At 43.7% G+C, this 25477-nt stretch overlaps 1 protein-coding gene across 6 annotated transcripts in view; it reads left to right on the top strand.

Moving 5' to 3' along the window:
• Positions 1-553: 553 nt before the first annotated feature.
• SMG7 (SMG7, nonsense mediated mRNA decay factor) overlaps positions 554-25477 on the top strand; it is a 50491-nt gene continuing 25567 nt past the window's right edge. For 4 of the 6 annotated variants that reach the window (XM_017836944.1, XM_017836949.1, XM_017836947.1 and 1 more), the window contains exons 1-4: positions 555-638; positions 21243-21274; positions 22475-22592; positions 23591-23723. In XM_017836944.1, the coding sequence (XP_017692433.1) occupies positions 610-638; positions 21243-21274; positions 22475-22592; positions 23591-23723 (312 nt within the window). In that variant the 5' untranslated portion in view covers positions 555-609. Of the gene's footprint in view, positions 639-6347; positions 6433-21242; positions 21275-22474; positions 22593-23590; positions 23724-25477 lie in introns of all 6 variants that reach the window. The other 2 variants (XM_017836945.1, XM_017836946.1) reach the window with 2 other exon arrangements.

The raw sequence follows: 25477 nt of genomic DNA, 5'->3' as shown, positions 1-25477 counted from the left end.
TGACCCATTCTGGGGTTCTGTGACTGGGGCTCCCCGCCAGCGCCGTGGGCAGCCGCCTCTCGGCAAGGCGCCCTTCCGAGGGCCGTGACAGGGATGTGACAAAGCGGGGCGTCGCTGCGCGGGGCCCGGGGCGGGACGGGCTGTAGACGCAGGGATGCAGGCCCCGGGATGCGCCGCGGTTGCCATGGCTACGCCGCACCGCCCCCTCGGTTGCCATGGCAGCGGGCGGGGGACGGGTTTGCCGGTGGCGCCGCCGGAAGTGCCGGCGGGGGTGGGGTCCGGCCCGGAAGCGCGGCCGGCGCGGCGGGAGGGCCGCGGCGCCTCAGCGGGGCGGGAGAGCGGCGGGCGGGGGCTGCCGGGGCCGCGGCGGAGCGGGAGCGGCGGGGCCGGGGCTGCCCGGGCCGCTGAGGGGCCGGAGCGGCGGGGCCGGCGCGGCGCGGGCCGTCCTGCCCGGCCGGAGCGCAGAGCGGGGACACCCCGCCCCTTCCTCCCCGCGGGCCCTGCACGGGAAGATGGCGGCGGCGGGAGGCGGCGGCGGCGGCGGCGCGGGGGCGGCGGGCCGGCCCGGGCTGTGAGAGCCGCGGCGGGACGGGCGGCGAGCGGCGGAGGATGAGCCTGCTGTGCGCGCAGTATCTCCGGTGAGCGTCTCCGCGGCGCGGCGGCGGCGAGGCCGCGGCAGGGGGGCCCCGGGGGCGGCGGCGAGCGGGCGGACGTGGAGTCCTGAGGCCTCGCAGCGGCGGCGGCGAGCGCGGGGCGAGCGGGACGTGCCCGGGGCGGGGAGCGGGACCCGGCCGCCGCGTTCCCCAGCCCCGCGGGCGGGCGGACTCGGCTGCCGCATGGCCGAGGGCTCCCCAGCAAGGTCACGCCGGGGCCGCGGGGAGGGCAAGAGAGCCCCCCGGCTTCCACGCCTGGATTCTCCAACCCTTCCCCAGGAGGTGCCGGGATGAGCCGCCGCTGCGGAGCGACCGCGCGGTTTGACCCCGGCGGTGGAGCGGGACCGGCGCTCGCAGCCCCGGGAGTGCTGTGGGAGAGCGGGAGCAGCAGGAGCCGTGTCTGAGCCCTCGCCATCAGCTGCGAACCCTCAGTCACGGCTGGCACAGTCTCCGGTGCTGGGGACCGGCAGCTGAGGGCTTGGGAGAGGAGCGAGTCTGGCAGGGCTGTGCTTGGGAACAGAACCGTGCCCAAGTCCCCGAAGCTAGAGCACTGGGCACCTCACGTTGGTATGAACAGGACTTTGATAGGCTTTGGCATGAACTTACCTTTTGGGTGCACTCGTATCCAAATGCTCTTCCTCTGGTGGTTTTGGAAAGCAGCGTCATGAGCTACAAATGGCTTTTCAGCAGCTGTAAAATACCAAATATCCAAGTTGGTGGTGGTGTGTCAGCCCTGACCCTTCCGGAACACCTCATGGAAAAGGAGTAGGAATGCCAAAAGGGTGAGAGTGTTCCTTCTGAAGAGTTCAGGGCTTGGGAAGGATTTAGAAGGAGTGAATTCAAAGCAGTTTTTACATTTTGAAAGTGCTTTCTATCCAGAGTTCTGAAACACTTCAGATGTTTCTCCTCGCTGGTTCTCCAGATCCTTCCCTTCCTCCTGATCTTGTCTTGTATCTCTGTCTCCTTTGGCTAGTCCAGATCCTGCCTCAAGTATATCTTTTCAAAAAAGGGCAAAAAAGGTAATATTTTTCTCCAATAGCAAGTTTATGAGCTTTTTTCTGTTCCAGGTGAGTACACCTCTGCTGTCGTAGAAGCTTCTTCATTCTCTCTTTCCTGTTATATTACCGAAAAAGCTTTTAAATGCCTCATTATTAGCAATCCTCTACCAGTAGAAGACTTGCTTCTATATTGTACTGTTTGTCTTAATAATATTGTAACATCTGGCTCCCCATGGCTGTGAGTCTTTGGCTGCTTTGAGTCATGGCAAGGCTGTACCTCTGAACTCACACATGTCCCTGCCCCTGTCACCTCCCTGCACCACCAGACTCCTTCTTAGTGTTCTATATTCCACTGCACCAAGCTGGAGATCCTCCCTACCTGCAAACACGTGGGCAATAATCCCCTGTTTCTCCTTGCTTTGTGCTTCCAATACTTCAGCTTGTCCTGGGCCTTTCTTGCTTTTTCTTTACTGCTTTGCTTGTATTGTGCCAAACCAGCAGGATTGAAGCATGTGGCCACTAATGTATTACAATCAGTGACTCTTGCTCTTGTCACCAAGAATCTTACCTCCTCCTAAAAAACCAGGACACACCCCCTCCCAAACTTTACAAGCACTTTGTAGTCCATCATCTTCACCTTCTGCCTATTAAAGATCATTTGGGCTTGTTGCTCCCTGTAGAAGGTAAGCATGGGGAAGGTTTCCTTAAAAGCTGCTTTTTATACCCACAGAGTGTAGATTTAAATTGTTTGATTTGCATAGGGCAGAAGTAGAACTGCAAATTTGCTGCAGCCCAAGCTCATAAAAGGAACTGGGAACAGAGCCTCAGAGCCAGTTCTGTTAGTCCTTTGCCTTAAGGAGGAGGGCATCCTCCTTTTTAGTCTGGCATGACAAGCTGAATCTGAGTGTAATGAGGAAGGAATACATAGACAAAAGTGCAACGATGGGACAGGGCAGTTTAACAAAACATTGTGCCAAACAGAGACATGGAGCAATTAGTCTCGGCTGTCTTTGTCCTCTTAAAACTAAGAAGGGACAGAAAAGTTTTTGTGAGAAATTTTTCTCCATGTATTTGAGGTTTAGGCAGGAGAGAGCTGGGTTTCTAAGGTGAGCATGTAATGGTTGAATAACTAGTGAAATAATGACTCTGCAAGAATCGAGCTGCTGAAAAATGAGCAGGGAAGAAGGGACTTTTAGCTGGACTGCCTTAACTCCTCCACTACCAGTCTCTTGCTTCCTGTATATATATGTGTGAATCAACTGTTTTAAAATGCTGTCCTTAAAGGATTTTGGCCCTTCAATCAACGTGTGAGAACTGAGAAACACCTGAGACTCCTACAGAAGTCTTCCAGGAAGAACAAAGAAGATCAGGCTTCATGATTCTTCGCAAAGTTGCGGGAGAGTCTGTTTTTAAGTCATCTTCCTATGTAATAAAGTGTTGGGATTTTTGCTTTCCCAGTCTTATTATCCTTTTCAAGGTGACCTGTCAAGAGTACTGGAGGGTATTCTCTCCCATCTAGTTTCCTAGATACTTCTCTCGAGTCATTGTTTGAGTCAATGCTCAAAGATTTGCACTGCAGCTGGTCAGGTGAGTAGGCCTTTCAGAAGGTTCTTTCAAAGAGATTTTAGGAAAAAGAGGCACAGTTTAAGTCTCTCTGTTCAGGGGGATGTGCTCATCACAGTTGGCTAAAAATTTATATCCATGCCATTTGTGCTGGTTTGGGAATCTACAAGTACTCCCCATAAATCAAACTAATCTCGTGGGGCACTTGTCTTACAGTAAATGTGTCATGTATCCTGCTAGGTATAAAAGAAGTCATTTTTAGGCAAAATATCACTGATAGGATTTTTACCACAGTACCACAGAAATTTCCAAGCACATCCTTTTTATAAGACATTATTGAACTTTAGTCCATATTTGTTCACTTTAGGGAAATGGTCCTCATTGCAAATTTTATATGTTAATGTTCAGAGTGTAGCTAACTAGGATTCAAAAGTTTAGCAGCTTGAGATATGACTGTCTCAATTGCACTTCACAAAGATGTGAGCTCAGTTATCAGTTAAATGTGGCATTACCCTGGTAAATTGTGGCTTTTAGCACTCTGCAAACATAGAATAAAATGTGCTTGAATTAGAGGGCTTGAGCACCGCTTAGAAATCCTAGCGCTGACAAACCAGTAGGTAGTTTCCTGTAGCCTTATGATGAGGCTATAACCAACTTCATTAAAGGTTTGACTGCTTTAATAATTCAAATTGTGGCTCTCTTTTCAAAGACTCGTCAGTGGCTCCATTAACTTCTACATCTGCCATGTCTCTTCACGGTTGCTCCTTTGCTGTCTGCCAGTCCGTGACGCACCTCTTGCGGTGTTTAGTGGAGGAGGGTAGAGCAGAGGTGATTTAGTGTTGCAGTCTGTGTGTGTGAGCATGTTCTGGTACTGATTCCTGGTCAGGATGTAGAGGTGATACTTGTCTGTGCTGGAAAGGCACAAATCTTTTTGAAACACAGAATGAGTCTCAGCAAGACTGAGTCAGTTATTTAATTAACTTGAGAGCATAGGAAGGAAAAAGTTAGTAAATGTAACCTCCTAATAGAGAACTTTATGTGACTGTAGCATGTTTCCTGGAGTTCACAGGATCACAAGGTAACTGGGGCTGGAGGGGAGGGACCTCAGGTCCCTGTCCAACCTCCTGCTCAAAGGGGCAGCTCAAAGGACCAGGTGCTCAGGGCTTGGTCCACTTGGGTCTTGAGAGCCTCCAGGGGTGGAGGCAGCTCAGCCTTTTGGGGCAGCCTGTGCTACTCTTTGGCTGTCCTTGTGGTGGAATAGATTTTCTGTAGATCCAGTCTGAACTTCTCATATTTTAATGCCCATAATTATGCCCACTGTCTGTTGTTCTCCTGCCACATGGAGAGCCTGGATCCATCTTCTCCATCCCCTCCCTGTGGGCATGTGGCAGCTGTGGGTGCCCTGGAGCCTTCCCTGCCCCAGGCTGACCAAGCCTGGCTCCCACGGCCTCTCTTCCAGTCCCAAATCCAAGTGCTCCAGCCCTGACTGCCCCGGAGGCCTCTGCTGGCCTGTCTCCACTTGATCCACAGCTTTCTTGATTTGTCTTGATATCTGAACAAGTCTTGGAAAGTATTCCCTCCAGCTTTTTTATGTTCTGAAATGATTAATGCTACTTTCATACGGTCTTCACTCTTGAATTTTAAACAGGGGAGTAGTGGGCAAATCACATATAGCCTTGGCCTTCCAGGAGGCACCTCACAGTACCGTGTTTTCTTTGAGGGAACATAAAGGGAAAGTCTCCCTTCTAATTTTATCTCTTTTTCTTTTTTTTCTCTTTACAAGTTATTTCTAGCATTTGTTAACTAGAATTTCTGCCAATACTTAGTATGAGCAACACTTTTTATTTCTTCTTTGAGGGTGAGGGTAATGATTTAAAAAGACAAATAAGATTGATGATGGCTACTACTTACTACTGGTCAACAAGCTTTTTGTGGGGACCTGTGAAGTAAAAAGAATTAAAATGAAAAAGTGTTAAGCAATTCCCCTCTGAGCTTTCTGCTGAAGAAAATACATCTTGCTGAGAGCCCCAAGACACACACCATACTCCACAGGTCTCTGGGCAGCTATTACTTGCTCCCTTCTTCCTGTCATGGGGATTTGAATTATTAAGCATCCTGCTGCCACGCAGGGACAACTTGTTCTAAAGTCTAGGTGTACTATCAGAGCTCTGATACTTTCTGTTTTTCAGCTCTAGATCCCTAAGGAAACAAGGCTTGTACATGTGCTGCTTATCATTTTTTTCTTCTTTCTCAAGTGACTTTAACAAATTTTAGTAGACTTCTACAGAGGGATAGATGTTTCAAAGTTGGTTGTTGCCATTATAGCTTTATGGAAGTTAACTGGTTAAGGTGATCACATTTAGGTGAGCCAAATGAGCGTGCCTGTTGAGAGAAGCAGGCAGAGCCCAGCTGGGGTAAATCAGCACTTCCAGAGCTCCTCTTAGCTGCGGTGTGGGGTTTGAGTGTGCTCCGCTGTACAGAGTTAACAGCAAGGACTCGAGTGCCTCTGCAGTTTAGCAGGTGCTGGGCACATTTTCCTGCTGGAAGGAACTGGCAGGAAGGTGACTGTGAATGTGTGCTAGAGGGAAGAGGGCTGCAGTAACCAGAGAACTTGACCCTACTTGCACTTGGCAAAAGCTTGGCCATACAAACAAAGGGTGTATTTTAAACTTGAACAGCTCCCAACAGAAGTTTCTCACTCTCCCTTTTGCCCTCAGCCCTGATTTGATGGCGTAGATTTATGGCCAGTCTAAAGTGAGCTGGACTGGGGAACCACAGTAGGTTAGAACCGCTTTTGTTTTGTTTTGTACCCACGGAGCTCAGTCTGAGCTGGTTTCCTGATCCCATCCATCACGTTACCACAGATGTGCTGACAAAAAGGGTGCGGCTGTGTGCAACAGGAATGAAGCTCTAATGGTGAGGGCAGGGTGGGACTGCTGCTTGGAGTGATAGTGCTCCTTATCATGGAGGTGCTCGCTGACCCGTAACACTAATAAATAATGCCCCCTTTCCTAGAATATGGCTGTAGCTATATAGAGGGTTATATATACGTAAAAAATAGAATGTAGCTGGTATCACTGTCACCCTCTTTTCAATCTGGACTAAGAGTCTCCTCCTTTTTCCTTTGCTGCAGAACACAGTTTATTGTGGATGCTGTTACTTTGTGCTCTGCTATGAGGTTACTTGCACAACAGTGTTCCAGTGACCTAGAAGTGCAGGTTAGTGTAAGTAAAGTTACAGCTGTATTTATTTATTTATTTATTTTTGATGGCAGGGATGATTCCTGTAGCAATTAACTCTTGTTCTAACCTGCATATCCCTATGTAGTTTGATCCTTACTGGAAAGGAGAAAATTCTGTTGTGGCAGTAAAACCAGGTGATGTTTATCTGAAGTTTTGGTGGGGGACTGAAGCTGCACTAAAGCATTTTGAGAAGGCTTTCCCCAGCCCTGAATAGAGGGGGTTGGAGGTTTTTTTTGCTAAGGTTCTTCATTTCAGTGCATAGTGAGAAGACACATTTGCTTGGTGAATTAGCTGTTTTATATCTCAGTATAAGGTATGCTGTGATGTTCACGCTCCTTATAAAATCTTTTCTTTTCTCATAAGAAGTCATAACAAGTAAACCTAGCCTGTTCCAGTGAGATAATTTTTGTCTCTAAGTAAGATCTGGGCACTGAATTGTAGCACAAACTTTTATGTCAAGCACCTTAAAGCTCTATTTAAATCTGTATGGAACCTGAAGCTGCCCTGCTTTTCAGTTTGCTGCACTGGCTATTGTGTGCATTTTCAGATGTCTTGGTGCTTCCCACTGGAGAAGGAAAGGCTAGGTTGTTGGGAGAAGACTGACTTGATTGATGCATAGATGCCTTGACATCTCCCCTGCCCTGCTCAGCCAGCAAAAATGAGTATGGAAGAGGAGTAATTGCAGTTCAAGTGTGTGGTGGCTGGTAGAGGGAGGAAAGGATAGTTTGCTGTAGGGTCTGATTTTATTGGATGAGGAGCTGCTGGCGGTTGTAGAATTTTAAGGATCCTTCATCACTGCTATTGGATCTTCACAACAGCAGAAGAGACTCACTAGGAGGAACAGACTGGTGGAAGAGCAGTTAAGGAATGCAGCTATAATTTGTAAGGAGTATATGTGGGAGGACATTAGTGCTTTCCTTATTTTGAGGCTTGACCTCATCTCACTGGGAAACTGCACAGCTGCTGGGGAATAAACCCACAGATTTTTTCCTTAAAATCATGAGCAGAATTGCATGCACTGCTCCTGTACTTCTTAGTGTATTATGAGGGAGGTCACAGATTTCAGTGGTGTTCAGTAGAACATGGGGGTTTTCCTGTGCTGAGGGAGGAGTATGGCTTCTCCACTCCATCTTACTGCAGCGAGCAGAACAGAGGACTAACTTAATGTTTGTTGTGGAGTGACATGAGGACTCGTGGGCCACACTTGCTCCCTGTTTCATACAGGGTGGAGGACTGGTGGCTTTTTTCTATGTGCGTCTGGAGCACTGATGTTGTCACATTTAACAAGATGTTGCATGAAGCAGAACAGTTATACTGGTGTCATCACCAGCTTCCACTGGTGCAGCCCTGCTCCCAGTCCTGCCTTTAGGCCCTGTTTCTAGAATTGTCTGGCCACTGCTGCTCCTCCCATTTCAATTTAAGAAGAACTTCTTTTCATAAACTTGGGGACTTCCCAGATGACCAGATGAAGGGGAGGTGGCTTAAGCAGTGTTCTGATGCTGAGTATTTCAATTCCTCTGAGTTAAATCAGCAGGTACTTGTTTGATCAGTGTAATGCTGTAAGTTGGGGTGGAATAAGCTTTTTTGAGTAACATTAGGCCTGCTTTCTCCTCTTTCTGTATTCCAGTAGGACTTTTCTCAGATTATTCACACTGGCTTCTGCACTCAAAGGATTATCATAAGGAATCAGAAGGCTGAGGAGTCTCTTGGGATTTTTACAGAGCCGTGGGTGACAGACTGAATTTCACTGATGGGACTCAAATCAGAGATACCCTTGAGGTACTTAGGAGTCCTGTTCTCTTCCACCTTTAGGGAAAATAAATGACGTTTTTCTCAAAGAATTTATGATATCCCCAATACATCAGTCTGTTTCTCATATTTTAGTTTCATTGTCTGTGGTGTTGAAAGTGTCCTCTAGTGCTTGGCCTGATTGAACAGTTTTCCGCTTCGTCTAATATTGGTATGTGTGAAGCTGATTTTTATTTTATTTCTTTTCCCCTTTCCCCCCACCCCCTGAAGCATTGTCTGTTTTGAGTCTGCAGGCCCCACTTGTCACACAGCTAAATTATCTCAGAGCTGCTCTCTAGCTGCTAGAAAATGAGAAATTAATTCTGAGTGGGAAACCTTTAAGACTGATTCAGCCAAACCAACGTGGGAAAAATTTCTTCGATTACTTTAAGGAACCTCAGGCAGGGATTAGACTTTTTTGTTTGGAAGTGGTAAAACAGACCTTTTGGGCATCAAGAGACTTTATTCAATACTTACTTTGGTGTTTCATGGTGCCTTGATTTAATGAGGCCGTGATAGTTGTTCCTATTTGATCAGGCCACAGCTGAGGGCATTTTGTTTGGAGCCAGCCTGTTCTGGGGCCCCCTGGACTCCTCAGTGGTCTGTACTGTGTTATTTACCACAGTTAACCTTCCTTACATGTGAGGAAGAAATGGATTTTTGATGAATCTGTTGGGAAGACCATTTTTTCCCTTTTGTTCTATGATAATCCCATAAATTGTGCTACTGTCTGTCGCAGTGAAATTCTCCTGGTATTTGTTTTGCCATGTCCTATCTTGGTCTTACCGTGATTTGAAGAAAGCACCTGGATATTACTGTGTGTCAAACAGCTGCAACTGTGTGATAATCTTTTAAACCAGGGTTTCCTTATTTTAAACCAAGGAACCTTTGACAGGCTCCAGCTTCAGTTCCTTCTGCAAAGGCAGGGCCTTTGTGCATTCTAGCTCTTAATTTGAGGTACACTTGAACCATTAAGAGGGGACTTTAGGGTAGTTCTTCCAAACTAGCTTAATAATATCTGAAAATAGAAATGCTAATCATCTGTACCGATGGAGAAGGGGAGAAAGAAGGATGGGACAAGACTTTTGGCTGTTGAAGCTGTCTGTTTTGAGGTAGTGTAAATACTTGTTGATGACAATGCTACGACCAGGCTTCTGAGCATAGAGACTTGATGCAGCCAGATATTCCCTGGAAAAAATCTACCGGTTGGTCTGTTTTTTGTGAATGGCATTAAACCACATTTTCTGACATTAAAGAAAAACCCCAAGAGTGTATAAAAACCTGAAAACTGGAGCAGCTCTTAAAACTCCAACATGTGGCTTCAGTTACTAGTAAAATGGAAAAAATATTATTTCAGTTTGAAGAAAAAGGTGTGATTTCTATCTTGGTTAATGGTTATAAATTATTAAAAGATGCAGAGTAAACTCACAGTAAAAATCTAGAAGGTGTTTCGGTTTGTCTTATACCATCAATGGCATAAAGTTCAGCATAGATGTGAAATCTTTAACTAGAAAGAAGTGATAAACTGCCTAATAAGCATTGTCAACATTAATTTGAATTAATACAGAAGGCCTTAATTCAAGAGCATGTCACATAGATTATGTTGGGGCATGAACGTCTGGCAAATTTTCCACCCAGTTTGAACATACCCTGACTGTTTAACTTAGAGATTTATTTTGTTTTGAGGTAAATGGTTGAAAACACAGGGGTTGGGGCAAAGACAGCTGTAGGGAATTGTGGCTTTCTAGGTGTCCAGCTTCAGCTTAAGTACTAGCCTTCTCCTGGTTTTGATATCAAAGACTAAAATAACCTCTAAAGCTTGAAACTATCCAGAAAGATATTTCCAGTGTCTTTCTTATGAAGATGTCAAGTGCTTGCTTGTGCAACTACAGACTATTTGGTAGCTTCCATCATAGACAACCAAGCAGAAGTCAGCACTAAAAAAGGTGGTGTGCCTGCCTGTGTAGTCAGAATTTGGGGATACTAATTTAAAATCAGGTAAAATTCTCAAGAGAGTCTTATCTTTAGGAATAACAGGTCTGAAACACATGAAAATCTTTTGGCCTTTAGCTGCAGGAAGTTTTATGTGTGTGGTTGAAAATGCTGTTGAACATACGGATTTCAGATTTTGGTGTTAGAGCAGCGTGATTCGCCTGGTTTCCCTGCTTTATTGTTAAATGCTGAAGTACAGGGCCAAAATTACTCTCTTTTCAAACTTCTTTTGGACATGCTGGCACACTATACAAAAGAAGTTTGACAATGAGATCCAGCCTTTAGTGGTTGCAAAGTGAAATGCCAAGGTTGAGTTGGCTTGTGCAGGGTGAGTTAACAACTCGTAACTGTGTAGTCAACTGGTGAAATCTTTTGCCGGCGTTGTCCCTTCTTGCTTAATGTGCATGAAAGATTCAGAGAATATCTCCTCTGAGTGAGGACAGTCCCTGTCCCTTTCCTACCTTCCAAAGGTAGCAGTGGGTTGAGCAAGGCTGGTGATGTTTGCTGAGGAAATTGGTGGGAGGAAGGAGCCAGAGTGGGTGAACCCAAACCATACAACGATTTTTGAAGGCAAGATCTGGAAATGGTTTGACAGAGTGGCCAGAATAGGCTGCTTTGGGGTATGGAGGTGACTCCGTAGGACTTCAAAACCAAGCAACAAAATGTTTGTCAGGGATAACATCAGGGTGAGGGAATGGGCTATGAAATCTTTTGAAGTCCTTTCCAGCCTTAAGATTTGATCTTTAGGTGGGATGTGTTAGTCCATTGCTCTGGAGCCTTTTCATCAGCCCTTGCAGGAGATAAAATGAGTGTAATGAACAGGTTTGGTCTGACTGTTGAAAGAGAGAGTGCAGTCTGGGAAACCACATTCAGTTTTGTTTTCTGCAGAGTTTATGTTCAGAAAAGATCAGCTAACCCCCGAATTTCTCTCTACGTCATCGTAAATGAGGTACCGATTTGTAGCTGGCTGAGCATCCTGTGACCTTTTCTAGACACAGAACTAGAAAGGACTCTGCCTTAAGGTCTTGAGGTTCACATTTGAAATCAAACGGCTTTTATAAAACACTTAGTCCTCACAAGCAGGTTTAACCTTGGAAGTTATAAATTTGCTCAGATGCCTGCTCCTAACCAATCCATTAGTTTTTGAAAGAGCAAAGGAGGTTACTGGTTAACTGGGAGTACCTGGGAGTGCTCGGCGGGGCAGTGGCAGTGGTGGCTCCATCGGAGGCGGTTTGGACCTGCTGGAGCAGAGCTGCACAGCTCAGATGGACTTGGCCCAGGGAGCTGTACCTCTTCAGCCAGGCTGGTTTTCCTCCAGACCTGTTTGTGTTTGACAGAGCTCAAAAGCCTCAGGCTGCACCTTTACTGGGGAGGGACAGTTCTTTTAGTAGTGTCTCCATTTGCTTCTCTCCTCCCAGGCTAATAACATTCATTAGATATGAGCTGGTTGGATTGGTCATATGTTTCTCCTTCAGGTGAGCACAGACCAGAGTAACTTTCCATATTCCAGGAGTACATGTGTTTTGGTGGTGGACTTGGGTATTGTACCTCACAGCCCTTCTAGATGAACCATTCCTGAACTGAGGAGAACCAACAGCAGAGGACTGTGGGAGAGTTGTGTGCTGCTAAACTAGAAATTAAATCTAAGGCTCAGTAAGAATCCCTCTTTTCCCTTAGCTCCATGTAGGAGCTCAGTGAGGTATCCATGGTACTTTGTGCCACATTTTGTTAACACAAATAGTAAATATTGCTGGTTGTATTGTTTGAGGTGGTATTTTATGATCATGCCTCTTCTAGTTTATTGTAAGTCACGGTATGTGATAGAACTGCATTAAACTTGTGATGGTAGAGGATTCCACCTCTTTTCCATTTCCATATTTAATTGGGGAAAATGATTATTCAGATATTCTCTGGTTTAAAAGTATTTATTTCAGAACAGCATTGCTTGTGTGTTTCTGGTAGAGAATGGGGAGCAGCTAATGAGACTCCTGTAAATGATTGACAGTGATATACTGAGTACCCATTTAATGACCAGAAATGGAGGATATAATTCTCCCTGACTGGTGTTCAGCCTTCTGCTGCTGTTGTGCTTTTCGGAGTGTGGTTTGCATTTAGTTTCAAGATGGAGAATTGAGAATAGTTTCTAAGATGCAGCTTGCAACTAGGATGATATTTGGATGTAACCTGAGTGTTATTTGTCAAGGCTTGTCCGAACCATGCAGTGTCCTTTCACACTGCAAAATCCCTTAATTATGAAAAATTGTTTAAAACTTTCAGGTATGTCACGTTTGTGCATAGATGTGTGTTTTGTGTCATGTTGACATGATTGGGAGTTAATAAAATGAATGGGATTGGGCAAAAACCAGTTTACAATTGCTGAATGACTGCAACTAGTAGTTTAGATATCAGTAATTTTGCTTTAGGCCTTATGTTTTTGGAGGCCATGACTGTCTGGGCATAGATCTTGCAGTGTTAGTTGCTGGGAGAGCACGTGTTGAAAACACTGAACTCCACTGTATCTGTTGTAGGTAATGCTACAAACACAGTAAGAAGGATTACTTATGCTTTTTTCCTGCCACCTCTGATTGTCATATTTAATGCGTTTGCTTTTTGTCCATCTGCTCCTTAGCAAGGAAGACAATGTCTTGGACTCCCAGCAACTGCCTCTTCTTTACTGGTCATTTCCTCCTGTGGCGATGTGAGTCATTCCAACGTTACTGAGCATAAGGCTCAGCGTTTGCCACTGGGCAAGGAGCAATTTGAGGCAGGGATTGAGAGGCAGGGGGTCTATAAAAAACACCAAAAATCAGTAAGATATCTGGAGTTTATATCCTGAGCTGTTAGTGGAGGCTGGAGGCAGCAGGAAGCTTGCAGAGCTGAAACCAGGACTGAAAGGGCTGCAGGTATTGCCCTCCTGATGCCGAGTGGGGCGGACTTTCCAGGGGAAATGCATGTCACTGCTCTGCAACTCCCTGCAGGAGAGAGGGCACGTTTTATCTTCATTGCAAATGTGGCACTAAACTGACTGTGTAATTTCCTTCCTTTGAGCTGGATTCTCTACACTTGTCTGGGAGATCCTGTGCAGTGTTTGGGGAGGGCTGGCATCTGCCACCCAACCGGAGCTGATCTGGCTTCTGCAAGGCTGGCTTCAAGGGCAGAACTTTCTGAAACTCATTTGGTGATACCCAGCTGAAGCTGATCTCAGTGCTCAGGTTTCTGCATTTTCCATAATTCTGGACGTGGCTTTCATACTGCAAAAGCTGTTAAAAGAAGTTAAATAATATGTATTTTAATATCTGCTCTCTGCAGTTTCCAGCTCTTAACACAAGTGAAGGTTTTACCGAGTCAGAAACTGCAATATAACAAATTATTGCTGGTGTTACTTTATATTTGTCACAACTGAGACCTGGTGTTGTCTGCACTCTAATCAGGGTGGATTTGAAAGAGAAAAAAACGGTGATATTACAAGGGTATAATTTTGTTTGTTTGTTTGTTTTGTTTGTGCGGTGTGTTTTTGGTTTTGGTGGGGTTTTTTTGTTTGTTTGTTGTGGGTTTTGTTGTTGTTCAAAAAGTAATTCTGTTGCTTCTCCTTGCTCAATCACAAAACCTTGTGGGAATTACCATGGGAAGTAAGGTAGTTTAGATGCAAACCTTACATCCCTCTTAGCACCGGAGTCCTAAGAACTAATAATCCTCCTGAGTGCTTCCCAAAAGTTCCATATCATGGCTAGTGAGGGAGCAGAGCTTTATGGGTTTTGGTCCCTTTTTTAAGGAAGAGGGCTGTTTATGGCTGAGTGGATTGGAAGGCAATCTTGAAGTTTTTGTACCCTTTTTGTGTACCTTAAAGATTGCTTTAGTTTTGAAAAATGAGCTTGTCCAGTGGGTTGCGTAAAGATTAAGGAGATACAAACATGGATTATGTATTCCATTTTAAATGTTTTGCCTTTCACTTATTCTCAGGTCAGCTGGAAAGCTGACATGGTGTCAGCCAGTGCAGTAAATATGTTACTTTATGGATGCTGGTAAACAGAGTATTCCATAAAAATATTATTTGTTGACTGTTTGCTATTAGAAATTTTTGTTTGAAGGTATTCCTTAATATATGAAAAGGTATCCCTGTCTTGAAGCACCACACATATTAAGCATCCATTTTTTATTTATTGAGTGTCCTTTTTATGGTTATTAAATTGTTATTACTGTTATTAAATCTGACTTTTTCTATACTGAAAACACTGTCAGGGATACATGTGGAGCTACGCCATCAGCTCCTGGAAGGTAAATGAGGTAAAGGTGAGTGGGGTTTTTGTGCTTTTCTTTCTTGGGCAACATCCATTCAGAGGTTATTTTTCTCCCTGTTGGCTTTACTAAAATTCCAGATAACTAGTGGTCAAGATGGAGAGTGAAAGAACAGCATAATCAGTATTTAAAAAATATCTTTACAAACCACTGACTGTGGAAAATGCAGCTGAGGAGAGGGAGAGCAGAGATTTAGGTGGAGGCAGTGGAATGCTCAAAGCCTGAGCAGAGTAGGAGACTTGTACTTCCCTTTGTGCAGATTAAATTGGGGATTCAGCACATACGAACTTCCCTTAGGGGAGCTTTTTACCTGTTGGGCACGTAATCTTAAAATCTTGAGACAAAGGAACTGACTTTCCTGAGACTGGAGGAAAAAAATGAGTTTGAATGAAGCTGACTGTGAGGGCACTTTTACCCTTATCCAGGGAGGAGGATTGTCAGTTCTAATCAAACTTGGACAGAGTTGCTCTTGGTGATTGCATTTTGAGGATGATTATTATGGCTTGCTTCTAATAGAGCCTGGACTAGGAGAAGGGCGGAAGATGGGATTAAGAAAAATCCTATTCTGTGTCCTCGTTTCTCAACATCCTTCTCAGCTAAGGTGAAAACACAAAAGGCATAGCGCAGGATTCCCTGTGGAGGGGGTTTGTGTTCAGGTGGTAATTGCCTTGCTTTAGCATCTGCTTGCAGAAGTGTTGCTTTTTTTTTTTAACTCATTGTAAAATAATTGTTTCCGTGGCTTTGATCTTCAGCTATAATCTGATTATGCAAGATCTATGCCAGGTCAAAGAAATTAGCTGTACCCTGACTTCAGTTGCCTGTAACAGCAAAAATAATCTTTAAACTAGTTAGCGTGTAAAATTGACAATAAGGTGGTTCTGTTGAAGATGTTTTTCATTTCCATATGTGTGAGGAAGAGTTTCCTTTCAGTGTAAAAGGCACATGGAGCATTTAACTCTGTGACCCACAGCCTGAAGATCTCTTGCTACGTCAGTGAGAGCTGACATCACCCAAACCTGCCTGCTCCCAAAGCAAGTGATTCCAGCATTTCAGGAAAATTACGGTCATTTAAATTAGGTGGCAACTCTTGCAAGTTGGGAATGTTAAGAACTTGTTCTATAAAGGTAAAGCTGTTAAAAAAGCTGTTAAGTAGTACATATCTGTTGCACAAGTGAGTACACAAATAATTAAGTAAAATCTATATTGGACACCATATACCACTGCAAAATCCTCATTTCATCGAGTCACCTATTCAGGAAAAGATGTGTCAGGCTGTTAACTGGAGCTGCTGTCTGATGTCTGTTGTATTCAGGTGATGTTGAATTAGTAGGAGAAAGAAATATCAGAGATGAAGTTTATTTATGAGTTCCCTGCTACTGTTATTCAGGCATAACTGTCTAGGTTTGTACACAATCCTAAGATTGCTATAAAAATATTTCCCTTTGATGGGTCCTAATTAGATACACAGTTGCTGTCAACAAAACAGTCCAGAGAAGTCAGAGTTCTTTGTCTTTCAGAACCCAATCTTTAGCAGTGTGCCAGCTGTAAAGGATTAGTGCCCAATGAGTCTCTAAAAACTGTAAATAAAGCTTTAGATTTTAGCAAGTGTTAGTGGGAACTCTTAGGAATTGAAGGAAAAACGCTTATTTCCCATAAAACTGTCAACCACTTGTATCAGATAGCAAGTTTTCCTCAGTGCTGAACTCCAGATGTGAATGTGTCTTGGGTACAGTGTTTGGGGGCTTCTGAGCAACCAAGTTCCCCTAAATGTGCTAGAATGGTATGTAGAAAATGCGTGTAGAATATTCAGTACCCCTGCTGTTAGTGTTTCCTACTGCTTTCCCCTGCCCTGGATCAGCATGGGTATACTTAAATAAAGACAAATAAACACAAAGCCCACTGAGGTATTATAAGTTTTTCTTGAAGTTAACTGTTTTGAGGAAAATCTACTGTAGTCATTGCTGGATGTTGCTTTGTAGTTCCTACTGGGTGTGAGCCTTGCCAAATATTGCAATTGCTAAAGTACAATTTTAAGTGTGTTTGACTTTTAGTATGCTAGCATAGGAAATTTACCTTTCCTACCCAAAATGAAAAATTTTCTACATTTAATAACCCTAGTTTTCCTTCTGAAAGGGAATTTATTCTGGCAGTGCCCTTGATGAGCCTTGGGATCAGTCACCACATGCAGGTTAAGGCTGCATGTGCTTTTCATTGTGGTACAATTTCTGCATACACCTCCTGGGAAGAGAAGTGCAGGGGTATAAATTCCTGCTTGGAGTGAAGCTATCCTGACCATTTAGTATGATTTTTAGTTTGTAGAATCACAGAACAAGTGGTTGGATTCTGGTTGCTTTCATAAGCCCAGCTGCCTGGATTCATTGCCCATTTTAGTCGTGTAAATCCTCAATTCCTTATCAGGGGAGCTGTGTTACTGAGATTTGCAGGGGGAACTGTTGCAGCTGCTGGTGCTTAGGGCTGCCAGGGGAAAACCGGGTGAAGTTCCCCTCCAGGCACGGTGGAAAGCAGAGTGTTGTGTTCAGAGCTAGTTTTATGAGGTCTGGGGTTTTCCACGTTTTTTTGGTGAACTTGTGCTGTTGTAAATCATGGCTGGCTCATGCTCACTGTGAAAATGAGAGAGGTGTGGTGCAAGTGAGGCTTGACTTTGACTTTCAGAAACAGAGTGTGTTAGCTGGGTAACACAAAACTGCTGCTTTGGAAACTTGGGCTTAATTTTATTTGCTTATCTGGGCTTGATTATGAAGCTTATTAGCAAACCCCTGCTTCTGTAGAACAGATATTGCCCTGTTGGAGATGCAACGTGGTGTATGCAGAACTAAAATTTGTTATTAGTTATTTAGTTATTAAAATATGCTAATTATAACAGAACTGAAGAATAGATATTGGAACAGAAACGAGCTGTTTTGGGGATGACAGTAAGATGGATCCATTTGTTTAGTGATACCCAAATGGAGGTTGAAGTGAGGTGCAACAAGAGGAAAACTTGAATAGAATAGTTAACCAGAGAGGTTGTATGATCTTTTCTTGTAGGATTTTAACATCAAATTAAGCAAACTTGTTCTGGCGCTGAAGGCTGAGTGGGGCTGCATGATCTTCTGGTGTACCTTTCAGCCTCCCAGTGTGATGGGTTAAACCACTTGAAAATGCATATGGGAGAAACATCCCGATATTTGTGGGGTTTCCTTTCCTGCAGTGTTTGGGGAACGGCTTGTTTACTTTTTCTGCTTTGGGAAAACTTAATTGATCAAAAATGCTAAAAACTTGGAAATGGAAAGATGAAATGTGGTTTTCTTGTCTTCCTTGGCTAAATCTAGTGGTTCATTCCAGGCTAAAAGTAGTGTGTGAGTTCCAGCAAACCAGGAGTTTATATACTCCCAGGTCTTTTCAAAGAAAACTTTCCTTTGCCATCTGTGAGTACTTAAATTTTAATATATCTAATACCTTCAGAACTTCAAAAGAAAGTCCTGGCTACTGTGTTTTAAAGTTTTGAAGCTTTTCAAGTTCATGAATAAAATGAAAATTCCTTTAGGTGTCGTACTGTTTTACTGAGTTGAGCGGAAGGCTTTTGTATTTGAGTCTCAAGTTTGACTGAAGCACGGGACTGAGTTTATATTTGGTTAGGAAATTATAAAGAGTAGCTATCACAGTATATATGAAGATGGTATGTCATCTAATGGGAATGCTTGGAATACAATTTTTTTGAACTATGGTTTGTGCTTATTTGGCTTTGGACCAACAGACTTGGGGAAACTTGACTTGAAGACTGAACTTCTGATCCAGCTGGGCAAGGAGGTACTTGAGGATATTCTTGAAATGATGAAGTGTGTAAGCAAGCTGTACCATGTCTCCTGGCAGGCAGTGGTTTTTGACCCAGAATGAGTCATTTTAATGGAAATTCAGTATGCGGCGGTGCAAGAAAATACAAAAAAAGCTTGTTAAAATGCTTGACAATAGAAGGAACCATTGGCACTGTCAGAAACTCTTATCACTTTTCAGTGAATGCCAGTCTGTGCCTACAGGAGTCTCTGAGCACCAACAAAGGCTCCTTGGTGCAGTCTGTTCCAGGAACAGGTAATACATCTTTTCTCTCCAGGTGCTACTGGTGCAGAACAAGTGTGGTACCCAGGCTGCCCCCTCTTATGCTGGCTTAGGATGTGTCTGTTTTAAATAAAGGTTGGTTTGAGGTGGAAATGAGACACAGCATGCTAATGTTAGACCTACTTTACTAATTCTGTGGCCTCTAGGAAGTATTGAAATAATTTCCATGCATTTTATTAAAAATTACAGTAATAATCCCCTCAGTGTAGCTTGTTGCAAGCTTATAAAATATAAAAGATTGTTTGCATTATGGCTCCTGAAGAGATTGGTGCTAAAGGCTCTTGTTCTGTAAGCCCGTGAGTATTCTCCTCCAAAAAAGGAATTTTTAAAATAAGTCTTTTTGGTAGAAGTTCAGTTCCAGCATATTATTAGGGCTGTGCATTTAGAGAGCATCTGTTAGCAGTTGCAGTGATGATTGAGGCTCTCTTTCATATGAATTTTCTAGGCAACAGTGAGGCAAAACTTTATGAAAAAAAAAGCCTTTATAGTGGTGCTATTTTATTTCCCCCTCTAAAAATTAGCACTTAACATAGTGGAAGGTAGTTCTGCACAAGTAATTTTCAGAGGAGCAGTTCTTGGCTTCTAAAGGACAGAGTCTTAATGCCTGCAGGAGAATTTCGGGCTCGTGTTTGCTGGGGCAGTACTGTGTGTCCTGTTCGGGCTGAGCCGCTCAGCAGGATCCGTGGCTTTGGCAGCACGGCTCATGTTCTCAGCTCAAAGCAGACGTTTGCACAACTGGCAGGTAGATGTTTAAAGTGTGAGCCAGACTGCAGGAACTTGGCTGGCTGTTCAAAAAAGAGAGTCTCCAGCACCTGAGCAAGTCAGCTTTTCCTTCTGAGCAGTGGCATCGCAAACCTGGCTCAGCTTTGTGCCTGACTGGACTGACAGGTCAGTGTTGGAGAGGCTCCCGAGGCACCCAGAGGTGGCTGCCGTCCTTCCTCGGCTCCTCTTAGCTCCCTGGGGGACAAGATCTGCTCTTTCTGGCTGCAGCGATGGGGAGACAGCTTTTGAACAAGGAAGAAACGTTTCTTGGGCTTTCTGTGTTCTCATGACACAATAGCTAAATTTTTGCTCACTTGTCTCAATAATAGGTTATCTCTTCTTCCAGTGCTCCCTGCTGTTAGAAGTTAAAAAAGCATTAGCACCTTATTGAAATAAATAAAGAGAAGTTGTCTTAAAGATATTAAACTTGTGAAGCAGGTGATGAAGATACAGATTTCCTTCTGTCACCAGTTAACATATTCTTGACTTAATTAAATCTCTGGGAGCATCCCACTGCTTCTTGGATGATATGCAGTGGCCTTGGTGAGCTGCTATAGATATTTCTTGTATTTAATAAACAGATATTTTGTGAAGGGACTTTCTCCTAATGATGCGTATCCTATTCTGATATCTTTTTAATCCTCAGGTGGATCTCAAAACCTTCCCAGTAATTTGTGGCCAGTAGGTAGAACCCAGAACAACCTGAAAAGCTGTTTTTACAGTCACCACATCATAATGGCAAGAGAAAGTATATGCTGGTTTCTGAAGCCTCTTTAGGGATTAGGTGGTGCTTTCTCCTGGTTCCCTGTTCTTTCCCAAGCTGGCACCTGACATTGATGTTAGTCACAGTGCAGCTTTCATCTAGTTTTTTTTGCTGAGGCAGGTGAAGCAAGCATTTAATGTACCAGGAGGATTCCACATCTAGTGTGGGAAAATTGCACTCTGCACGTCTGTGCCACCATTTGAATGCAGCAAAAGCACAGGGATATGTTCCACCCAAACCCAGCCTTGTGTCCCCTCTGCCAGCCCTGAGTTAATTCTGTGTCGCTCAAACAGGCCAGCAGTGCTGCTCCTTGAAATTTTATGTATTGCTGACACAGTAAATAATTGTAGCATCTCCATTGCCTGTTTCATCCAGACATTGGCTGTTCCTAAATACTTATTTATTGAGGATTGTATCCTAATATTCCTTTGCTTGAGAAACTTTTTGCCAGCCTGCACCAGCAGTGGGGATTCGCAGAGGATGTTCAGTGCAGGAGTCACCTGTAGTTGCCATTTTTTCTTGTATGTGCTGTATGTTTTTTTACTTGAAAACCTGATCAAAGCATGACTTTAGGGAAGCAGTTCAAGGAAGAGGTAACTGGGGAAGCCATAGTCTTTATCACTTCTCACTAAGAAAAACTAGTGCAGCACAGAGGCAGGAAGGCTCTAGCAGTGTGCTGACAGGCACTGATGGGAGTTTGCTTTGCTCTCACTGTTGGCTACTGCATTTCACATGTGACAACTTAAAGTTAATATCAAATTCCCAGGTCAGGTAAGTGGTATCACTGATGTTGGCAGGATGCTACTGCCACGTAAAGCTTGAAATATAATGTAACTGGTTTTTAGGTTGTAGTTTTTTGAAAAGAGGCTTAAGCAGGGAAAAGTGAACAGTGCTTTATGGGATGAGCTAGAAGCAGTCACACGGTTGAGCAGCAGTAGCTCAAATCCATGGGATGAACCAGAGCAGTGTGGGTTGTAAAGCAGACTGCCATTGCGTGAATGTGCTTTAGCATAATTCAATTATTTTGATCAGTCAGTTTCTAATTTATTGTTTTATTACTTTCTTACAGGCAGGCAGAAGTCCTGAAGGCTGACATGACAGGTAATTGCCTTGATTATATAATTGATCTATTTGATTCTATTTGATTCCTGGTTTTGTTTTCCTTTTGTGTTCCTTATGCTTATCCTAAGAATTCTGTGGAAAGTGTGCAACTTTATATTAAAGGCTTGTCCTCTCTATGTAAGTAAATAGCATTTTACCAATTGTGCCCCTCTTGGCTGTGTCTAAAATGTATTTTTAAAGTTGACTTTGGATGTTCTAAACATTTGGAGATGGAGGTCATGCCTCTGCTCCTCTCTGAGATTCCTGCCTGGACTAGCACAGGGACTGCTGTACTTGGGATTAGCCAAGGTCTGGGTGGTTTTGAGGAACCTTGGTGGTGGAAGTGCTGATCTGAGCATTACCCCACGTGTTGTGAAAGTGCAGCCCTACACACTACGAAATGCTACAAGCTATGATTTAAGTTGTTTATATTAAGGCATCAGCTTCACAGTACAAGCAGTTCCCTTAATGAACCTCTGCTCAGGTGTGCTTTGCCATGTGTAGTGAATGTAGGAGGTTGATGTGTAGTCCCCACAGAAATATTAAAACTACCTAGATCCACCTAACACATCTGGATGGTTTCCCTGGGGTGAGGCCCATCCCTGTGCTCCTGCAGCCCCAGCCCAGGTGATTTGCCAAGGCACAGGAAATTGGACTCTCTAACTCCAGATAGCAGGGAGCAGTGTCTGCACTCACCCTCCCTGATGGAAAGCAGATGGCTACCAGAGAGTTAGGAAATGGCAGGCATGCAGGAATACTTGCCCACAGTGTTCTCCTAAATACCAACAGCATGTGTCCAGAGACTGTCCTGTTTTGCATCCCTCTATGGATTTATTTTCTGTGAATTTTTTCAGGCTATGCTGGAAGTTTTTCTAAATTCATCCAGTGGCAAGGAGTTCTGCAGCTTAATGACTCCTGTCTGTTTTGGTTTTTAACTTGCCAGCTGCTGACTTAGCTCACGTCTAGTTCTGGTGTCATAGGAGACTGATCAGTTAATCAGTGATCACTCAGTCCCCAACCCATCTGTAGTTCTTGTATTTCACTATTCTGATGAATCTCTGATAAAAGCAGAGTTGGTTTTGTGTCTTACACTGAGCTCTGTTCTTGCATTTGGTAGGTGAGTGAAAAATCAGAGTAACAACATAAATTTGAGTGCTACAAAAACTGTTGTGTCTTTTTTTTTTTTTCTTTGTTGCTCAGATTCGAAGCTGGGTCCAGCAGAAGTCTGGACGTCCAGACAGGCTCTACAGGACTTATATCAAAAAATGCTAGTGACCGATTTGGAATATGCTTTAGATAAAAAAGTGGAGCAGGACCTGTAAGTACCTCAGTAAATTTTTGTGTATATGTATGTAATCTGGGCTGATGAGCAGGAAGCCCTGAGACTTCCCGAAAAGTGAGTGTATCCTGTGAAATGGTTGTCTTATTTCCTTTAAAATGAGAACTGTGTGAGAATGCACTGCAGAGCCAGTGAAGAGCATTCAGTAGGTTAGTATTTTACCTCTGGCAATTTAGTAGCAGCCAAGTCATGCAGAAGTGGGTTTTGAAGAGCCAGATGGAGGGGAGAGAGCTAAGGAACATCAGTCTGTGGTGCTGTCAGGGAAGGGCTGAAGGCTGCAGTTTCCAGAAAGAAGAAAGTTTGCCTGGTGTAATCACCTGGAGCTTTGAGCAACGTCTAACAGGAGTTGGGTAGCTGCTCAAGACTCTCATTTTAAGCCTTCTTAGGTATTGCTGAGCAGAGGGAGGAATATCAGGGGAAAACTTAGTGGGGTGCTCATGGCACCTTAAGAATCAGGAAAAGATCCTGCTGGGTTTCCTCCATGCCCTGAGTCCATTCCCTGTTATTTAAGATGCAGACATGGGTTGTAACAAGCTTAGTTAAGTGAAGCATGTGGTTTTTCCAGCACTGAGAGAAGTGAGATAAGTAGGCTGACTGAGTTGTCCTGTCCATGCCTCCACTTACTGAATGATTTTTTAACCCTCACCTCTACACCCCACATCTCGTTTTAGAGAGTAAGTTCTATGCTGCTTAAACCAGAACAATTACAAGCAAATATTATTACTGTTACAGTGTTACTTGTATATATACACATGTATATATATGTTAACGATATACACATATATCAGGATATAGATGTGAGAGGTGAGGAGAGGTGGTTATTCCATATTTAACATTGTATCTCATTTGAATGTTCCCTGAATTTGCATATTCTTCATGTCTGATGCTATGTAATTAAACACTTCTTTCCTGTTGCTTATGTCATCTACGTAAGATGCTTCCAAATTAAAAAGGAAAAACGTTTTTCTTGTTTTCAGTTGGAATCATGCCTTTAAAAATCAGATCACGACGCTACAGGGTCAGGCGAAAAACAGAGCAAATCCAAATCGGAGCGAAGTTCAGGCGAACCTTTCTCTGTTCCTAGAGGCAGCTAGTGGCTTCTACACACAGGTGAGTTGCAGTAAGTAGAGGAAGGGTGGGAGGGTCAGTTTTAGGGGGGTAAGGTCTGTTCTTTTTCCTTAGCGTAGGAAACTATTGCTGTACGGGATCGAGCAGTGCACCTCACTGAGCTGATGCTCTCAGTAGGACATGGCTGCAAAGCTGGTCATGTGCTTTCTTTTGATCAGCTGTAGTCTTGAACCGGAACTTCTGTGCATCTGCTAGGTGTTTTGGTACAATTCAAGTTCCCTTCCAAGAGAACCTTATTTAAAACCTAAACCCCACTGTTTCGGTGAGGTCGAAGGTCTGTTTGTTACTGTACTGTGCTGTGACTGCTCAGAGTGAGCATAAAGCAGCAGGAAAGAGTAGAACAATCCTTCCTCGCTCTGGTCTCTGGCTTTCTGACTGTGCATCTATTGCCTTCTTGAGCTTCTTTATATGTGAATCCTCCAGCTATTAGGAGGTCTAGCCTTCCTTGGCTCTCCAGGCCTTCGTGAAGCCCTTTACTCTAGTCTCTGCAGTGAGTGCAGAATTTTGTCTTCTAATTATAATGTCTGCGAGTAACAATGACACTAAAAAAAGCCCAAGCCCAACCAACATGTTAGCTGATGATTTTGTTGGTACTCTTAGTTCTTTTTTTTCTGCCACTTCTCTAAAACTTCCCATTCAGCTTCTCTTTACTGTGTACGTATTTGTGGGACATTCCTTTCATTCCCTATATAGTAAAGGATAAGCAAAGATAATCAGTTTGTTCTTGGACTGAGTTACTCAAGTACAGAACTAAGTGCAGAAAATGTAGATGCACAGGATGTGTGTGGTGGCCTAATGTTTTTCTGTGTCCCTTCCTTGTAACTCCTAATACTGAGGATGAGCAGTTTTTTAAGAACGTGTCCATGCTACATACATATTTAAATTCAGCTTTATTTTCTCAATAATACCTGACTTAGTGCCCACCACAGTTGTACACTGGTAGGGTGGTTGTACCTAAGAGTATTATGTAGCATTTACAATACGTAATGTCTTGCTGGTTTTTTGATCAAGACTTCCAAGTTTACAAGCCTTCAGTCTTAATTCTATGTTTTTGTTAACATTTACTTAGAATTTCATACTTTGGCTCTAGAAACTTTTCTTCCCCTTAAGCAAAACGATTGTTGAGTGCTCTTGTGATAAGTATATTTTGTGAAAATTTCAGTTAATCGCAAAAGGGATGCAATTCCTGTTCCTTACGTATTTTTGCCCACACTCTTTCCAATGTTAGATTACAGCTTGTAGATTATGGAGAATAAGAGTCAGTGTGTGATAAGGGCCTTAATAAAGATAATTTGCCTTTCTTTCCCTTTCCCCCCTCGTTTGGTGTGTGCTTCAGCAACATTGTGGTTGCCGAATCCTCTCTCTCAGGTAGTGGTCTGACTAAACTTTCTGTCATGGCTGGTTTGCACTGCCTTCAGGTTACAGCACTCACAATAGGTCATTCTTACTGTACCAATTCTCAGTTTGATTCCAGACACCTGCAAGGCCACCCCACGTGTTTTTACAGAATCCTCGTGGTTACCCTTTTTCCCCTTCAGTATTGTTTCTTGAAAGCTGCTTATTTGACAGCCTGTGGCATGTTTGCTAAGGGTTTTCTACCATCTCCACCATTTGTCTTGCAAAAGCCTTGTTCTTCCTGGCAGTGGATCAGGGAATTTTGCTCTTAAGTTTGACACCATAGACTGGCTTTTTTTTCTCTGTTTGCTGTGATGTTAATCATCCCATTTTTAGTCTGA

The sequence above is a fragment of the Lepidothrix coronata genome, unplaced genomic scaffold (genome assembly GCF_001604755.1).
Source record: "Lepidothrix coronata isolate B3197 unplaced genomic scaffold, Lepidothrix_coronata-1.0 Scaffold288, whole genome shotgun sequence".
In the NCBI taxonomy this organism is placed as follows: domain Eukaryota; kingdom Metazoa; phylum Chordata; class Aves; order Passeriformes; family Pipridae; genus Lepidothrix; species Lepidothrix coronata.
The sequence above is the reverse complement of the archived record's forward strand: the minus strand, read 5'-3'. Positions and strand labels throughout refer to the sequence as shown.